Consider the following 18,442-nt stretch of genomic DNA (forward strand, 5'->3'; position numbering starts at 1 on the left):
GTTCTCGTGCTGCTGTGTCCATCTCCTTGTGCAACGTTTCACCCCACGGGCCGGGCCCAGCTTGTGGCGATAGCCCATGTGTGTATGTGCGTGTTTATTTGGTGAGATTTGGTTAGAGGGAAGCGTCTGGTGAATAGGATGAAAAGGTATTCATGTTTCACGTGGACCTCAGACCCTGAACAAGCTTTCAGCATTGACATGAACTGAACTTTGTCCACCAACCATCTGAAATGTGTGATCTATGTCTTTTGTTTTCTCTCTGCATTGTGTGTGCATTGTGCTGTGTGTGTCTTAGAAATAAGCCCCTCATCAGCAGTGGCAGGTGGGTATAGCATGTTCCTTCACTCCTCTGCCTGCCTGAATGCCTATGTTTTTGATTTTAAGCCTCCTTCAAAGACAGGCCTGCCTGCTCCGCCTCCTTGGTTTATTTCTCCTTAGTGGCTAGACTTCAGGGGGTTGGTCTGCACAGTTTAGGTAGCAAGCATGTAGAATACGATGGCTTTCACACATGTGCATATGAAATATCGTTATATGTTTCCAGAGAAGGGCTTCCCCCCGCCAAAACAAGAAACTTCTACTTGGTGGCCTTAAGAGGGATGAGTATTCTGCTATTTGTACACAGCAGCAGCGAGGGGAACCCAGCCTAGACACCAAATGGATTATCAGATGATCGTCTCCATGGGGAAATCACACTAGTATGAATGTATAATTCCTCCGGCCCAAGGCAAAAAGGGCTAATGACTTAATTCTGAAAGTTTCATTTTAAAATAGAAGTACTTGGGTCATTATTCATAATGGTCATCATAATATCTACCAAGTATTGGTTTCCAGGCATCATGCTAGTTCCGTGAAAGACAGGTTATTAACCCCATTTTAAAGATGGGTAAGAGGAGGACCCAGGAGGCTAAGTGACACTGAAGTACGCGTAGCTAGTGAAGAGGTGCTGATGAGACCCAGACCCAGACCCCTCCTCAGTGCTGGAGGGTTTTCCCAGAGGATGAGGGTGTGAACCATGGGCACACACACTCGCACGCTCCCTCGCGTGCTAGATGGGGCCTCAGCTCTGCCTCCCGAGTGGAAGCCTCACCCTCCCTGTCTGCAATCAATCTCAGCCACATAGCAAATGGTAACTTTTTTTTTTAATTAATTTATTTTTTTTGGCTGTGTTGGGTCTTCGTTTCTGTGTGAAGGCTTTCTCTAGTTGTGGCAAGCGGGGGCCACTCTTCATTGCGGTGCGCGGGCCTCTCACTATCGCGGCCTCTCTTGTTGCGGAGCACAGGCTCCAGACGCGCAGGCTCAGTAGTTGTGGCTCACGGGCCTAGTTGCTCTGCGGCATGTGGGATCTTCCCAGACCAGGGCTCGAACCCGTGTCCCCTGCATTGGCAGGCAGATTCTCAACCACTGCGCCACCAGGGAAGCCCACAAATGGTAACTTTTGAATTTTCCAGATCTGGAATCAGCTCTGCAGCTGCCCTTTCCACAGCTCTGGATCCGAGACAATCATGGGCCACTGGCTCTGCTCATACCTTGGTGTCTGTGAATGTCCATCCCTAGGTCTTGATAAAACTTAGAAGAAAGGGTGGGGCTGGGTTGCTTCTCTGCCACTGACCCTGCCGTCACCCCTGAGTCGGTGGGGCTGCCCGTGGGGGGATGCGGCCGACAGAAGGGTTCCAGGACTGACAGCTAGGTGATCCGGGCGCTTGTCCCTCTGTACCATGAACTCAGGAGAGAAGTGTGTCACAGCCGAGAACAACAGTGTGTGGAGATTAAGGATTCGTTCGCCGGCTAGGGCTGCCATAACCAAATAGCATAGGCTGGGGGCTTAAACAACCGAAACTTGTTTTCTCACAGTTCTGGAGGCCACAAGGCCAAGATCAAGCCAGGAAGATCTGTCAGCTGTTTTTGATGAGGGCTCTCGTCCTAGCTTGTAGACGCCCACTTCGTTCTCACATGGCCTTTCCTCTGAGCATGTGCAGAGAGAGAGAGAGAGAGAGAGAGAGGGAGCTGGGGGGTGGAGGAGGGCTCCCTGGTGTGTCTTCTTATTAGGGCACTAATCCTAGCCAGTCAGGGCCCTACCATTGTAACCTCATTTGACCTTAATCACTTCCTTATAGGCTGCATCTCCAAATACACATGGGGGGTTAGGACTCCAACATATGAACTTGGAGGGCCCAATCCAGCTCCTAGGAAAGACACAGCTTCATATCCCAATGCAGCCAACCACACGAAGCCCGTGTCAACAATTAGCCTGTTTGAACCCATTTTCCACTTCTGTCTCCCCTCTTCCACCTGATCTGAATGCGTTCTTTTAAAGGACCATTTGAACATTTATAACCGATCTGCTCATACTCGCCAAAGCCACACTAACAGACACCCTGCACCCCAGGCACGCATTTGTGTTTGCCGTCAAAGACTGTAAGCTTGGTTTTTAGAGACCCTTTGGACTCTGCACCGTGAACTCATCCCAACATACATTCATGACAGGCCTCTCACACAAACATGTCTTTCCTATGTTTCCTACCTACACGCACAGAACAAAGGGAAATGAGATGAAAGCAATGTCGAAAGAAAGCAGAAGACACAGGCTATGGAGACAGTGGGCTGAGACAGGAAGTGCTTAGGCAAACTGAGAGACCACGCGGGTAGGTGGGTGATGCTCAAAGATGAATCAGTGGCTGACCTTGACGTGGGATGTTTCCTCCTCACCCACCACCAGTTGCTGCCCCTCCAGAAGCCGCACAGACAGAACAGGTCACCCAGCTGAGTGCCAACTCAGAGTGGCATTTCAGACTGTGCACTTTTCTTAGCCCCGGGCCACTGCCGGGACTGGAGAGGCAACGGAAGGTAGAGAACAGACCAGCACGGGGATGGGGAAAACTGAGTTCCGGTCCTGACCCTGCCACAAACCGTGCTGCTCTCTGTTCCGCGGTCGCCTGTAAAATATAAGCACAGGGCAAAGCAGACTCCACGCTTCTTTCCAGCTTTCTAAGTCTCTGTTCTGTTGAAAAACAAAGGGAAACTAGGGTAAGAGGCACATCTCCAAAACCTGGCATCCGTAACCTTGGCAATGGCAGCAGGTGCAGTGCCTATTGCCAGCAACTTGCTCGAAGTATCCGTAAGCTTTCTTGAGTGGGTGAGGCATTGGGAGGCCACCTGGGCCCTGGCATCCTGGAGCCTGGCCAGGTCCGCACGCAGCAGGGGCGGCCGGGCTCAGCTTGCTGGCCACGGCTCTGCCTCTTGCAGAAGCCGCTCACGTTCTCTCGACTTGCCACCCATTCTGCTTCCACTGGGTCTTGAGCAAGAGGCCCCATCCCCCTGTCCTTAGGGTGCAAGGAGGGAACATTCTGAACTTGATTCCATCCGGCACTGCATTGAGTGCGGGGCACGTAATGAGCTGTGTAAACGTCTGTATTTCTGTATTACTGGAACCGGCAGGGGAGAGGGACAGAGAAGGGAAACAAAGCCAGAAAGGAGGGGGATGCTGCCGAGAGACAAACAGATTTCTCACGCTTTATCTGTGCAATTGCAGCGACACAGATGAGTTACGTTAAGAGTTAAGTATCAGGAATGGGGACCGCTCCTAGGAATCTTGTCATTGCAAATGAAAATGGCAAAATATTCTGGTTAATGTAACATCTGGGCTCGGGATTTTTTCCTCAAGGCAGAGCCTCAGCCCCTCAGAGCAGCCAGGAAGAAGGCCTACCTCTTGGCCCCTGGAAACTATGAGGACAGAATCTATATTATTTTCTTTTGCTAATGGCCATTCCTCCAGAGAAAATACACATATCAGGCTGGCTCTTCAGACAGGATTTTCATCAACTAAAGGCAGCCGGACCAGCTCTTGTCATCCTGCACCCTGGGCTGCCCTCACCCAGGGTCCCCCCCTGGAAAGCTGGTTCAGGCCCTGCCCCCCACCTGTCCTCCTCTATAAAGGCTCCCAACAACCTCACCTTTCCCCCAGGTGGCTCCAGGTGAGACCTGAGGGCTGGGTGCAGGAGTTGAGGACCCCGAATCTCCCCTCCCTTCACCTCCAATCCAGCCCAATCCAGGCCTCGGTCTCACGCCTGCGTCCCTCCGAAGACCCAGCCTCCCCTCAGCCCCAGACCTCCCTGGCCCCCAACACCCTGCTTCTGGCTTCTAGGATGTGACTGGCTGTGGCTTTCTTCTTCCCTCTCGGTCTCAGTCTGCTTCTAGCCCCTCCACCTTCTGCCCAGGGGTGGCATTACAGCAAGAGGAGAAGGGTCTTCTGTGTCTTCGGGCATCTTCAAGAGTTGTATCTCAGCCCACCGCTTTGGGTGCTTTAAAAATGCAGATTCATGGGCCTGGTCCCAGACCCATTTCATGAGACTCTCCCGGGATGGTCCTGAGCACGTGCTTTGTAGGGAAGCGTAGGACCCGGCAGCCAGACAGTCTACCAGCAGCCGTCTGGGGGCTCCCCGGTCTGTGTCCCTAGCGCTTTCCTCAATTCTGAGCCACAAGACGCTCTGCTACCTGAAGGTCCCAGGGGAATCTCCATCTTTCTCTCCCTGGCACCCCTTCCCTCCTCAAACGTGCACCTTATCTTCTCACCCCACCGCCTCACTACAATCTCCATGGCCATTCTGACCCTTTCCTCTCCCTCACCCCACACCTGTCAGCCAGCAGGTCGGAGCAAGCAGGCCCCAGCCCTCCCGCCACTGCCGTCACGCTCACGCCGGGGCAGGGGCCTTGTCTGGCTATGACATTCTCTTACCGGTGGGTGGTTCCCTTGTCTTTGACAATCTCTCTTCCATCTGCCACTTCGGGGCCAGGTGGCCCTTCCCAAACTCAGAATGAACCTGTTCACATCCTGCTGAAAACCGCCTCCCAGAAAACCCTCAAAGGCCTTTCCTGCTCTGAGATCAACCTCCCTCGTGGCCCCAAGTTCCCCGCTGCCTTCTCTGCATCCACCGTGCTAGACACCCGGCCCGCCCTGCCCGGGATGCCCGAGCCTATTGCACATTCCAGCCTCGACTATGCTGCTTCTGTCCATCAATTCACTGATTCAGCGAATGTTTGTTTCGAGCCTACTGTGTGCCAGGAGTTAGATTTAGGGTTTAGGTACCGAGAGGAGCACACTTCCCAACCTCCTACAAGCAAGTAAATAGACATTTACAATAGAATATAGAATCTAAGTGCTGCACTAGAGCAGAGAAGAAGATACTAGCTAGTAGGTGTCAGCCAGAAGGGGCTTCAGACAGCTCAGAACCCTTCGAGGTAAGTACGCCTGGAGCTCAGAGAATTTAAGCCATGTGACTGAATCCTTCCCGCAGATAGCAATTCCACCGTAGAAGGACACGTTAACATCCGGTTTTGCACCCAGGTCTGTCTGACCTTAAACCCATGTTTCTTTCTAACCCGTAGGTATACTGTCTCTTCCAGTGTGTTGAAGGGTCACAGAGGGAGGCGTTTGCCCTCTTCTCTGCCTGATATAATTGTACTTACCCTTTAAGCTTCCACTCAACGGTGCCCCATCCATAAAGTGTTTCTGAACCCCACTGAAGAATCACTCACCCATCTTTCGGACTCTCTTGGTAGTTTACCCTTAGGCTTATATTTTGTTTGTATTTATTTGTTTCCGCACTAAAGGATGTAGCCCTGTATCTCGCCATAGTTATTGACCAGTAAGCATTGGTTGGGTTAATAAATATATCTTCCAGTCAATGGGTTACAGCCTCTTACAGGGTGAAACTCCCCACTAGCCATAGGAAGGCCAAATACGCAAAAGGTCTTATAGTCTCCCCCACTGCCCCGCAGGGAAGCCAAATCAACATTGCTGACACTTTCCCTTGCATTCCAGCCCCGCTTACGTCCCAGTTCTAATTTGAAATTTAGGGTCCCCTCCCGTGGGGTCTTTCTCCCTTGTGAGGGAGGCTATCTCAAACATCCCGACAGACTGTTGAGGAAGGCGTTCGTCAAATGATTTCTTCTTGCAGAGACATCAAAAGCTGCACGTGCCTGTCCATTTCCTGCTGATAACGTATATGATTTTTATTTTCCAAATCCGCAATTGAAATCCAGGTGGGAGGGAATGAGTCAGAGAGAAACACCGTCGTTCTTGGCTGATGGCAGCAGCCTCGTCATTTGTATTTTCCCCAACCTGCGAAATGTCAACATATTAGGAGAAAATATGCAGACATTTCACATTTCACTCCTGATGCTGCCTCGCGCCCCTACCCTGCTCCGTCTGAATCACTGGCATCTGGCCGTTAGCCTGAGCGTTCAGACTTCAGCACGGAGCACTCGGGCTGTGCTGATGTCAGCACATGCCCCCGCTTCCGGTTTGGCACAGACCAAAGCCCTGCTGTTTTCAGGGTTGTGATGCACTGACTGGTTGGAATTAACTTCTGATATGAACTTCCTAGGCCTTGGGCTTTGTGGGAGCACAAAGCAGAGATGATGGCTGCCTTTTTGGCTTCTTTATCCGCATGCCTTCCTGGAGCTGCGAAGCCCCGTTCATCTTCCTTGTAGAAAAACACCGGGCCCTGTTTTCTGCTGTAATTAAAGACAATGAAGGAAAAGCTCCCTTTGAAGGGGAACGATGCACCTTCGTCAGCCGGCACTGCTGAAAGTAGGTTTACGTTTCCCCAGCAAGCGTAACACACACCCTCTAATTAGATTTCCTCGCTCCTCTTTTAATCACCGGGAACATCATTATCCTTTTGGTTCCTTGTTAGGAAGGTCACAAAGTTCACATTCATATTTATAAAACGCACCCAAATTTCAGAACAAAACTGTATCTTCTTAGACTTCAGATGCCTCCTTGATCTCACTGCGCTATCATCACCAAGTTCAACTCGGCTGTGGGTTTTTTTTTTTTCTCTTCTTTCCTTCATGTGATCACCTGACCACCTGCTATTTTAGTAGGATTACAGCAACACTTTGCTTTTGAACTTCTTGCTGAAGAACTGTGCCTTATTATTTTCGTTGCAATCATGGAAAGGACAAGGGTGACATTTCAATACCTTTCTCACTTGTAATGGACCCTCCATTTTTAAGCTTCAAAATCTCTTGTGAGGCAGGATCCTCATCGGTAAACTTATACAGTTTTCTGGGAGCTTTGTGCTGAGTTTGGGTACTTTGATTTTCAAAATCTGTTCCTCCAGAGGGTGATCAACCAGCCCATGAACGCAGCAGCAAACCCTTGCTTCCAGGAGAGCTAGGCCTGCAGGTTAATTCTATGCTAAGCCCTCAACCAAATTTGCTTTTTAAAAATGTGTAATGTGTAGTATATTTAATTTAACAAAGTAAGTAGCTTCTCCAAAGTGGACTTTAGTTTGCTCATTTGTTTGTTTGCCTCTTTCTTTATTTCCTTGTCTTGCTGCTGCTGGGTCTCACACGTGGCCATACCATAAAATCTTCCCTCCGGCCCAGAGTACACGCACTGATTGATTGACCTTTGTGACATTTACCGTTTCTGGAATTTATCTCTTGATCATTTCTGTCTCTTTATCTCTTCTTTCTGTGTGCTGAGGACTAACTTATTTTGGTCTGCATATGTCCTCAAGGTATTTAGTTGTCATGGTTGTCATTCACAGTTGGTTTTGTGGCTTTGTGTCGTCATGTGAGCTTTTCAAAGACGCTCAACTTCAGGAAAGAAGGAAGCAATACGTTTTTAGTGTTGAGGAAGGGGAAAGGAGCGGCTGGAATGAGGGGAAAGGGCATCATTACATGTTCTCACTTTTAGTTTATCCCTGAAAAATATTTAATTAAGGCTGAGGTTTGTAAGAGCTATTCTATTAGACTGAGTCACTGTTAACCATAAATAAAGATTTCTTGAATGTGGTGCTTGCCCACAGAAAGAGCTGGGCTTCTACATGCACTTCCTCAGAATAACTGGCCTTCCTTGGGCAGCCTTTACCTGTGGCTGGAGCCAACTCAGGTCTTGTCAGGAGAGACCAGTCACTTGCTAAGCCAGAGTCACGTTTGCTTTCGGTGGGTGTTTGGCAATTATCTTTAAGAATTCAGTATACACAGGGTCTCTTTATTTAAAGCAGGAGACCCACAAAAGATACTATTTTAGAGACTAGCAGTTGTGGTCCTGGTTCTCATTCACCCAATTGTTACTCATCCTTTACTTATACTCAGTGATTTTACGTATCATCTTCACTCATCCTCAGAGCAACCCTGCAGGTATAGAGAAAACCACCTCCCCACATATTTTATACATTAAAAAAAAAAACTGTTTGAGAGCAGTTAACCATCTCACCTGAAGTCATCCTGCAAGTTACTAGCAGAGCCAGAATTCACATTCAGTTCTCCCTGATTCCTGAATTCAATCCTCTTAGACAGGCGGGGTGCTCCTGAGATGGAAGGAAGGGAGGTTGGATTATTTCATTCCAAAGGACTTTCTTCTCAGAATCTGTGAGGGCTTAAAACATATTTGCGTTTCTTTATTGATTTAGACTAGGACAGAGGAATTCTAGGTCCTAATGGAGGATAGGGGGACTTCCCTGGTGGTCTAGTGGTTAAGACTCCGAGCTTCCACTTCAGGGGGCGCAGGTTCGATCCCTGGTCGGGGAACTAAGATCCTGCATGCAGCGTAGCGTGGCCAAAAAAAAAAAAAGCTAATGGAAGATAGGGTGTGTGCAGGCAGAGGCTGTGCCTGTCTTCCTCTTTGGAACAGAGCCTGGCACATGACAGCACCAGCACGCATTTCTTGAGTGGAGGGCATGGCTTCCGAGGCCAGCGTGAGGTCTGCTTCCCTCGCAGACTGGTCCTTTGCCCTTGGACTTGCCATAGAGCGTGGCTTTGGACTCTCTCATTGCCCTGCCCAGTGCCCCACACCCTCCTCCTAGGCCCTAATGGCCGGTGGCCTCTCTCACCCATCTCACCTCCTCATTCTCACCTACCAAAACCCAGCTCAGGATCAACGTATTTGGAAAAGGTCGAAATAAGCCAATATTAGCCTCAACTAACAAGTGGAAGGTAGGGGGTATGGACCCACCAGAGCAGCCCTTCCCACGGTCACATGACTACTTCCTACCACGATCACATGACTACTTCCTACCAGACACTGTCCTAATCCCTCCAGTCCTTTATCCTGAAAACTCCACATTATTACCCCTATTTTCAAGGAGAAAACTGCAAGTGCTTTGTCTGAGATCACGTAGCTGGCAAGCCACAGACTCAGGATTTAAGCCCAAATTGGTCTGAAGCCAAAGTCCCAAGCGTTGGTTGCACTTTTACAGTGGTCAGAGACTTTAACCCCAAAGGGTTTAGGGCTGCAAAGACAAAGCAGCGAGGCCAAGGCAGGGCAGATGCATAGAAGTAATCATGGGACCACACCAGTTCGCTAGACAGCAGCAATCCACTGCTTCTTCTGTATTAAAGCACAAAGAAGCGTTTGCATAATCAGGTGAGTGGCCTTAGCATACAGAAAGCCTATGGGAGCGACCCAACCCAGGTTCTTTTTTTCCCCTCATTTCCAGTAGGATCAGGGTTACCTTGAAGATGCCATTAAAGAATCAGTTCGTCGCTGATGGCCTTCGTCTTTCATTCCTCCAACCTAGAGTATGGTACACGGACGTGAGCCGCTCTCTCCCGGCTTTGAACAAAGCCCGAGAGCCTTCCTGTAGGCCCCTCACTTCCTGTAGGCCCTACTGCCAAATCTCAAATGTGTCCAGGATCCATAGGAGGAAAGCAAGGCTAGTTTAATCTCTGTCCTAGTAGATTAGGTAAACTCTTTGGTCAGAATAGCTCAGCCCTTTCTCATACACTGACTGGCCAAAGGCACTCTGACAATAAATTGCCATGTCGTCTGATGCTTAAATCAGGGCTTATAATACCTGCTAAGGAATAAAATTTCCTGAAAATGCATAGAAAATGAGGCTACAGAAAAGGAAACTTTAGGGTCTAGGAATGTTTGGTGCCCTCTTCCTGTCTCAGGAGATGGCATGCTGAGGTGCAGAAAGCAGGAGTGGTGATGGTTTTGTACCACTGGAAAAGGCCACCTGGCTGTTCCCCAGCTGTGCCTTCTGGGACCGGATGCAGAGTCTCCAGCCATTCAGTAACTCAGGACACTAAAGGAGAAGAGCTCAGAGGTCATGCATCCCCGCCTCCTCTCACTGCAGGTGGGAGAACCAAGGCCAGAGAGGAGCTGGCACTCAGCTGGGAAGCAGCAGAGTCACGTGGAGAAATTGGGTCTCTAGATCCCCAGGCCATCATTCCATGACGCTGTGGCCTCTGAAAAACATGCACAAAGGATTGTTTTCCACAGAGGGGAAGTAGAGTTGTGATAATCAAGGGCCCCAACCCTGTAGACAGAGTGACTCAGTTCTAATCCAGCTCTGGGTGTATCGTCTTATGTGGCCACAGGCAGGGTACTTACCTGCTCTGCTCCTCAATTCCCCATCTATAAGATAGGAATGCCATAGGGGTTCATAAAGATAAAACGGATTAGTAGATGTTCAGCATTTAGAGTCATGTTTGCCACACAGAAAGCACCATACAAGTATGCCTTATCTCATCCCCCCACGTGGGCTGAGCAGGCCCCATGCCTACCGAGGCCCCCTCAGAGTTCCAGTCCTTGGAGAACTCAGCTGAAGCGAGCTGAGGCTGTAACACCCCTGCCTAAGCAGCATGAACATCTTACTGCCACTGCTACCTGCCATCTTGATGATTCTTCCCCTTCTTTCCCTGCAGCTCGCACTGCTTTGTCTTCCTAATACTCCTCCTCTCCTGTTTGTTTTAGCTACATTCAACCTTGTGCTGGTAGCATGACATCCCCAGAAATGCTAAGCCCACTGGTAGAACTTGGAATAAAGTGATTCCTAAGCTAAAGACCTCTGTCTGTCTAGAATGGAGCCCATTCAATTGTTTCTTAAGTTGATATCAATATAATGAATTAGACAAAGACACACACACATGCATATACATACACATATACATAACTAGTGAATATATATCATATATACAATATATACTTTATATTTTAAATATTCTTTACAAAAACATATGGGTCTTATACATCTGTGTTGCCCATTTCCTTTTAAACTCATTTAAAAATCTAAATCACTCATCTTTTGCAGAAGACAATATAGAGAGTTACCTTGAGCTTCAAACTGGGCCTTTTCCAACTCAGCTCATTCTGTAGGCCAGTACAGTTCCTAGGATATATGCCTGGACTGATGGGGCCCTAGAGTCAGGCTACTTCCTATAAATATTTATGAAGCTGTCGTGGGGACCATAGCAATGGGCTAAGGACTGGACTCTGCCCTTATCTGCAAATGCTCTATAACAAAAGTACAGAAAACTATGAGCAAGACTCTCAAGCTATCGAGGAAATATGAATTTGTAGTAAATAGGAGAATTGTGCTGTAAATCAGAGGAAGAAAAGGAATCCTGCTGAGATCCCTGGGGTGGGAACACTTGGAGGCCAGCTGCTGGAGTGAGAGAACCATCCGTCCCCAGGCTGACGGCATCACTGCCGCCCAGCAAGGCCTGGATCCGCGCCATCGCACTGACCAGCAAGCCACGTGACCTGGCTCCCGTCTGAGGAGACCCTGCACCACTGCGGCTTTTTTCAGCAGTAAGGTTACTTCCAACAAGCCAATTTACTAGTAAAGGAGGCGGTGAAGCCCTGCGTTTCTTGCCTGTCACTCCGTCCCTTTGTCACTGGCCCTACAGGGTTGCTTCTGATCCCTTGACTAACAGTTTTGCTTTCCCCGGAATACTCTCTGCTCCCTGCCCGCTGGCTACTCTGGTCTTGCTTATGACCCTAAATTCTGATGCTGGTAAATAAAGGTGATGGAGGAGTACAGGGGCAGAGCTGGACACTCAGCCTTCCACCCTGGGCCCTCGGAACAGGCAAGGCGATACCAGTGCACGTGGTTTGTCTTCTCAAGGATGCAGATGAAGGGAAAGGGATCGCACCTGTGATTCTGTGGTCTTATTTCACAGCGGAATGTGAGGGTTTCACGAGGGGTGTGTAGAAGGGCCAGAGAGAGGGAAGAAGAAAGAAAGAGGTTGAGGGAGAGCCCTGCCAGGCAGGGGCGTAAGGTGGCTGTTGGGTCTGAGAACGGGGGTCCTCTTTGTCACCTCTGGAGACGCATCGCTGACTGCTGGGACAAACCCGACCATAGTCTTTAAAACTCTGGGTGTACGTATTCATTCTTCCTCAGCGGCTTTGGGAGACGCCGCCCCAGTATCCCAGTCACACCAGATGAAAAGTCAGCCACATCAACACCTAGACTCCTGGGTTTCACAAAATCTTCTCTTCCTCTCCTTCCTCCTCCCACCTCTTCCCTCCACTCTGACCCTCATCCCTCTCCTTCCCCTCCCACCCCTGTGTGTCCTGGACACGGTTTCCAAGGAGAGAACACAGGTAGAGGCGCTGCTTACAAAGGTCCTGCCCTAACCTGTCAGCCTGCACGTCTAACCATTCCCTCCCTCTACTTTTAGTTTTTAAACCCCAGTCTTTGAGAGCAGGCTGTAGGGTCCAGGCACCCCAGCGATAAGCCCCTTTGAGTTTCTCCCAATGGGCACTTTCCATTTATGCAGACTTGGAAGGGTCACTGGTGGGTGGGAGCTGCTCACAGAGAAGCATGTCTATGTGGTGCTTGTCAGGGGATGAGGATGGTGCCCTCTGGGTGTGCGCTAATGGGTCTGTCTCTCTTTCTCCCACACAGGGCCTGGAGCTGTCATTGATGGTGTAAACTCGGCCTCTAGAGCACTGGCTTGCCTCTGGCTATCAGGGACCCTCTTTGCCCACTTCTTCATCAAGTTTTGATAAGAAACCATAGGTCTTCTGAGCAACGCCTGCTTCTCCACATCACAGACTTTACCTACACTGCGGAGAGCAAACCAGTTTGGGCTTCTTTTTGTTTGTTTCTGTTCTTCTTCTTGATTTGATTTTTTTCTTTGTTTGGTTGGTCTGTTTATTTGATTTTTCTATCCAGTTTGAATGAGTGGGGTTGGGGGGGGAGGGGTGTGCAGGGTTCTACCACGTGTAGGATAATCATTCATTGGTGTGTCCAAAAATGGAATCTGTTCCTCTACCTTGGCCCTTCCCTTTCCTCTGCCTTCCTTCCTGACACCGTCACCACCAACCCTACCCCCCCAGTAAACCATAAGCTCCATCTGGGCAGAAAAATGTGCCTCGTGATAAACACCCTGAAGACACAACTTCACTTATAATGTAGTGCACAGCAAGAATTATATCCAAGTGTCCTATTATCTGCGTCTTTTAAGCTTTGGACCATTTTCCTGACTATAATGTACATATCACTCCTTCCATGCTTATTATTGTCTAATTACACGAGGGTTCACATCCTTTCTTTCTGGGAAGTTCTCTCTCTCTATATATATGAAACATTGCCATCATCTTTTTAGCCATTCTGCCCTATCTGCTTTCTCTACCAGCTATAGGGATTCGAAGTTTAGGGATATGCACACAACCCAAAACTAAACATTTAGAAGTCATGTGACCGAATAAAGGGGGAAGCATTTTGAGGATGGTACTTCTCTCAAAAAAATGCCGTCCAGTTCATAAACAGTGATCCGTAGACGGCTGATTATTTAGGTTTTATCAAGCTCTCCATGAAAGTAACCATACGGTTTTCCATCTACTCAACTGTCTGATTGATCGTTCCATCCAGTTATCTACCCACCCATCTTCTTCTCTAGCAATCTATTTACTTTACTTATCCATCTATCAATGTAATTATCTAACACGTCTTTCTATTATTTCTTTCCCCACTCTTCACTATCAATCCATCCCCACATTAATCTCTAACCATATTGTGTCTATTCCACTGGATTCATGTCTCCTCTACCTTCTGCAGATATTGGCATCTTCAAAATGACCTATCAGCTTCTCATGCGAAAGCCAATGATCTCACAGGCTAACAACATAGAAAAGCAATATGTCATGGACTGTCTGGAATGTGCTAGCCCATCTACCCAAAGTAGATACTGGTAAGAGATGGGCAAAAGTAGCAATCGAATGATCGGTCACTCACTCTTCCCAGCAGAGACGACTGTGTATTGAGAAACACCTTCTTGGGAAGCAGATCAGCCTTGGCAAAGCCTTGATGAGTATCGTGTTTTTTCTTTCTTACCGGAAGGACAAGGTGCCAAAATTCATGTTTCTCTCAGCCTTTCAAGAAAGTGCATGCCAGGAAACTATGGGACTGTGCTTAACAGCAAGAAGGTGAGAGAAAAAACACACCTCTGTCTCTGCAGTGTGAAGAGAGCCGTCCATCTGAGTGGGATGACTTCTGCTATTGTCTCCTCTCTCCTCCAGTTTTGGTTTCATCTGTTTGAAAACTATCCAGTAAAAAGCTGATGAAAGCCAATTACATGGCGGGTGTGTTGACAACTCTGGTATATGTTTCAGGAAGCTCTTCTGAGCTGAGGGCACTTGAGCAACTGACAATTTCCAGGCACTTGATTAACACAACACTGCAAACAGAAGGGGAAAGTGACACACAATTTCCTCGGGTACAGGCTGCTTCTCCAGGAGCTTTGGAGAAGAATGCCCTCAGCTCTCCATGGTCAGAACAGATCTTTCCAGAACACAAAGAAGAGCTGACCTGATCTTTCTGTATTGTCTCCTGGGACAAGAAGGACTCAGCCAGCAAGTGTGCCAGGGTTGCAAGACGATGGCATTGGAAGCCTGCAGGGCTGTGCCCTTGTCCTGTGCTGCAGGGAGTGACCTGCTGAGGATGAGCAGGTGTGTCAACAGTGACTGTCTCCCAGACCTGCTGGAGACCCGCTGGAAAACTCTTGCAGCTCCACAGTCTAAAACATGAGAAATACCAGCTCCACAGAGTTCCGTTCCTTCGATGCTTAATTGATCTTCTTCCTCTGAAATGTGGCCTCTTTGTTTTTGTCCGTTATGGCACATGAACATGCCGTACGCAGTGGAGAAACACACACACACACGTAGGCTGTCTTGGCGTACAAAAAGCTAGGCGCTTCCTTAAGAGAGCTGGCATGAATGAAATTAATATTACACTTTCCAGCTGTAAACAGACATCTGCATTTCCCAGGGAGTTGCCAGGAGCCAGACTGGGGGAACGTAAATGATGTGCCAAAAGCAGTGTGTGGATTTCAAGTTCCAGGGACAGTCGAGAACAGGCATGGAGTCAGAATTAAAGGTCAGACATCAGTGTTTCAGGCCTGTCACCACACGGGGGTCCGGGAGCCAGGCTGGTGTCAGACACTGAAGGAGTGTTTAATGTGTCATTTGAATGTTCCGCTGATAATACTCTTGTTCCTTTGGAGTAAAATAAGTGTGGAGGCTGTGGAGACGGTACCGTCTTGGAGAACGCGGTGCTTGAAACGGACAAGCTGGGCATATTCCTCACTCCAGGACTTGATCTAGAGGAAGGCGCCCGTCCTCCTTCAGCCAGGAGGATCCAGAACCTTCCAAGCACAATGAGCCTGGGTCTCAGACTCACTGTGGAACTCCGTGCAGCCTCTTCCACTGGATACTGGGAAGCATGTCTGGTAGTTACAGGTTCCAGCCCTGTTTCAGAGGGAAAGACTCCTACCGTTAATCCTCAGCTGTCTGGGATAAAGAAAACCAAGGAAACAAGACCCAAGAAATGGGGCAGTGGGAAAGGAAACCCTTCTGCACAACAGACATACTCCAGCTTCTGGGTTGTTTGGGTTCCTCTGGTGGGGACGGCTCCATAGGACAGGAGCTGTTACCCAGCATCTTGAAGCACATAGAGCAGCAAACGCTTACTAACGACACTATCCACGCTCACTTTACATATGGCAGGCAGATGGATAAGGCCTGCTGGAGAGAGTTTTTTCGAGGTGCCAGTGATGGGGGCGGGGGTTAGGGTAGAGGAGGAAAAAATGAGTTATCGAGTCTCTGAGGACGTGTGGCTCTTCATAGGTTTTGCACGTGGGAAGGAAACCGAATAAGGCTTATCAGGAAATCAGGTGAGAGGAACTCCTCAGCTATGTAGGTACTCTGAAACCCTCCCCCTTCCAAGACCAAGTTAATATGTATTCCCACCAAAGTAATTCCAATGCCAGTGCTAGTGTTAAGGCCCTGGCCAAGCTTGTTTTTCAGTAGTTTCATGTCAAGTGCCTGATACAGTCTTCTGCAAGTTGAAGAAAATGCATTTAGTTTTTCTCATTCTTGTTTTAACTGGGGGAGGGAGGCCATACAGGCGAGTGGTGGTCAAAACGTGCACCTGTTTCCTACAGAGAGATGACGTGTGGCTGTTGTGTTATAGTTGTATTCACCTAAACAGAAGGGAAGTTCAGGCTTTGTATCACGAAGAGGCCTGGGGCTCTTTCCTCTGAAAGCCATGCCTCACGCTAGACAATTCATTTCACACGTTGGTCAGTTAGTTCTCAAAACCTGGGTGGGAAGTGTCCTCTGGGACTCGGGACAAGTCCACAGCCAAGGATGAGTTCAAGGATGTGTCTCTGCATCAATGCAGCCACTTGCTCTCCACATGGAGGAGTTGGTGATCTCTCCTTATGCCGGGAAAAGTCACGTGAGCAGAGTAGAGAACCTTAAAGTGGGCGGTCCGTCTCCAGGAGAGCTTTTCCACCGCAGTGCATCAGGAGTGGCTGTAGATTGGTGGGTACTTCCAGTGCCAAGGGAAGGTTTTCTCCTCTGTGGCTGTGTGTGGATGTTATCGGTAGGAGGGGAGGAATGGGGTGAGAGATGGGGCCATGTCATCTTTTCCAATCTGAGCCTGAGTCCTCACCAGAGAAAAACTGGCTTTGTCATACCTGGAACCAGCCCCCCTTCCCCCCACCAAAAACCTCCACAGAATTAAAAACAAAAACAAAATTTAATCTCTTTGGAATTCGAGGAAGCAGGGGAAGCAGCATAAAATGTTTCTAGTTGGCAAAATTCATTTTTTTTTCTTTTTCTCCAAATATGAGGATTGTTTGCTTTCGTTTTGCATCAGCCCTATTCCTAGAAACTTATGCCCAATTGCCTCCCCTCCTACTCTTCAAAACTTCCTTGTTTATTTTATTTTAAGACAAATGAGTTGGAGCAGTTGCAGTAAAACTTCACAGGTGTGTAACTAGGAAGGCAACATTTTCAAAAAAATACCATATGATGAGAACTCCTAATGCTCACTAACAGCCAACAATAAAAATGCCAGTCTCATTTCCCTCATTTCTTGAGAGAAGAGAAGTAAATGAAAGGAGGAAGAAATAGATATGCAATTAAAAGATGTGGCGAAAAGAGAGAGCTGAACCAGTGCAATTTAGCCTTCAGGTGCAGAACGCTGGCAGTCCAAGAGGATGTGGAGTGGACTCAATTAGACACGATTGTCATCAGCCTGAAAGTAGCCAGCGAAGCCTAATTTCCCATATTTTAAAAGACATTCCATTTTGTTTCTTTCAACAGTGCCCTTTTAAAGGCACAGGGTTGTTTTAGTTGTTCCATGACCCTGAGTGGGGAAAGAAAGATGGTGAACCCTCTACTCTTTTTCTGGCGGGGGGGGGGCACATTCTATGCTATTGGCAGATTTATAATGATATCGATCATAGCAATGATAAGTAATAATAGCTGCCCTTGTGTTCATTAAAGGGAGCTTTTTTAATCATTCAAAACCTTTTGTGACATGTAAAGTGCAGTTGTGAGGAATGTGTGGGTGTACGAAAATGTATCTGTCAAGTTCAGAGTCCTCTAGATTAAAAAAAAATTATGACATCAATGGTGTCGTTATAGCTGTGTCAGACCATGGGTGTGCCCATTTTCACAATTGTCCTTAAAACAAATCTATGTTCAAATGCTTTAAAATTTTATCACATGATACAAGAGTATAACTTTGTCAGCCTTCTAGAGTTTTTGTTTTTCCCCTTCTATTTTCTTTCTTATTTTTTCCTTCAAAAATCAATGAAGACTTGATTTCTGTCAATAATTGTATTAAGGGTGAATATACTACCTGAATTTTGTGCATGTTACATTGTAGTTGTAACCTTTTCTAATTCAGGATGAATACGAGATGGTTGTGATTGTGCAGTGTATCAATAAAGTTCAAAGAAATTTGTAACTTTTGGGGGGCTGTTTATTAGGACACCTCACTGGGTATCCAGGAATGGAGAAAACTAGGCAGGCTGTGCTTCTCCCGTGTGTGTGTTTTAGGCTTTGGGAAGCAGATGCAACCAGAAAACTGAGTAGCATTTCCCTCTCTCTCTCTGTCTCTCTCTCTCTGTCTCTCTCTCTCTGTCTCTCTCTCTCTGTCTCTCTCATGCATGTATGTACCCACATGCACACAGAATACTACGAAGCCTAGGCAATTTCATGTTACAACTGTATATCACATATCTATGCCACTTACAAATAATATAAAATACAATATTATAAATTGCAGCTGTAGCCTCAAAGTCTAAATTATTTATTGACCTAGGCTAAAATGAAATCACAAGAGAAGTTTCAGAAAAAGAATGACCAGCTACTGCTCGGTTTGAGCGCTCCTTGAGTTCCTGCAGG

The 18,442-nt window shown here is 47.9% G+C and overlaps 1 protein-coding gene across 4 annotated transcripts in view; it reads left to right on the forward strand.

Moving 5' to 3' along the window:
- Positions 1–18,002, forward strand: part of OPCML (opioid binding protein/cell adhesion molecule like) — a 1,081,423-nt gene extending 1,063,421 nt beyond the window's left edge. For 2 of the 4 annotated variants that reach the window (XM_036861400.1, XM_036861403.1), the window contains one exon: positions 13,803–18,002. In XM_036861400.1, the coding sequence (XP_036717295.1) occupies positions 13,803–13,939 (137 nt within the window). In that variant the 3' untranslated portion in view covers positions 13,940–18,002. Of the gene's footprint in view, positions 1–295; positions 323–12,647 lie in introns of all 4 variants that reach the window. The other 2 variants (XM_036861401.1, XM_036861402.1) reach the window with 2 other exon arrangements.
- The last annotated feature ends 440 nt before the right edge of the window (positions 18,003–18,442 follow it).

The sequence above is a fragment of the Balaenoptera musculus genome, chromosome 8, assembly GCF_009873245.2.
Source record: "Balaenoptera musculus isolate JJ_BM4_2016_0621 chromosome 8, mBalMus1.pri.v3, whole genome shotgun sequence".
NCBI classification, from domain to species: domain Eukaryota; kingdom Metazoa; phylum Chordata; class Mammalia; order Artiodactyla; family Balaenopteridae; genus Balaenoptera; species Balaenoptera musculus.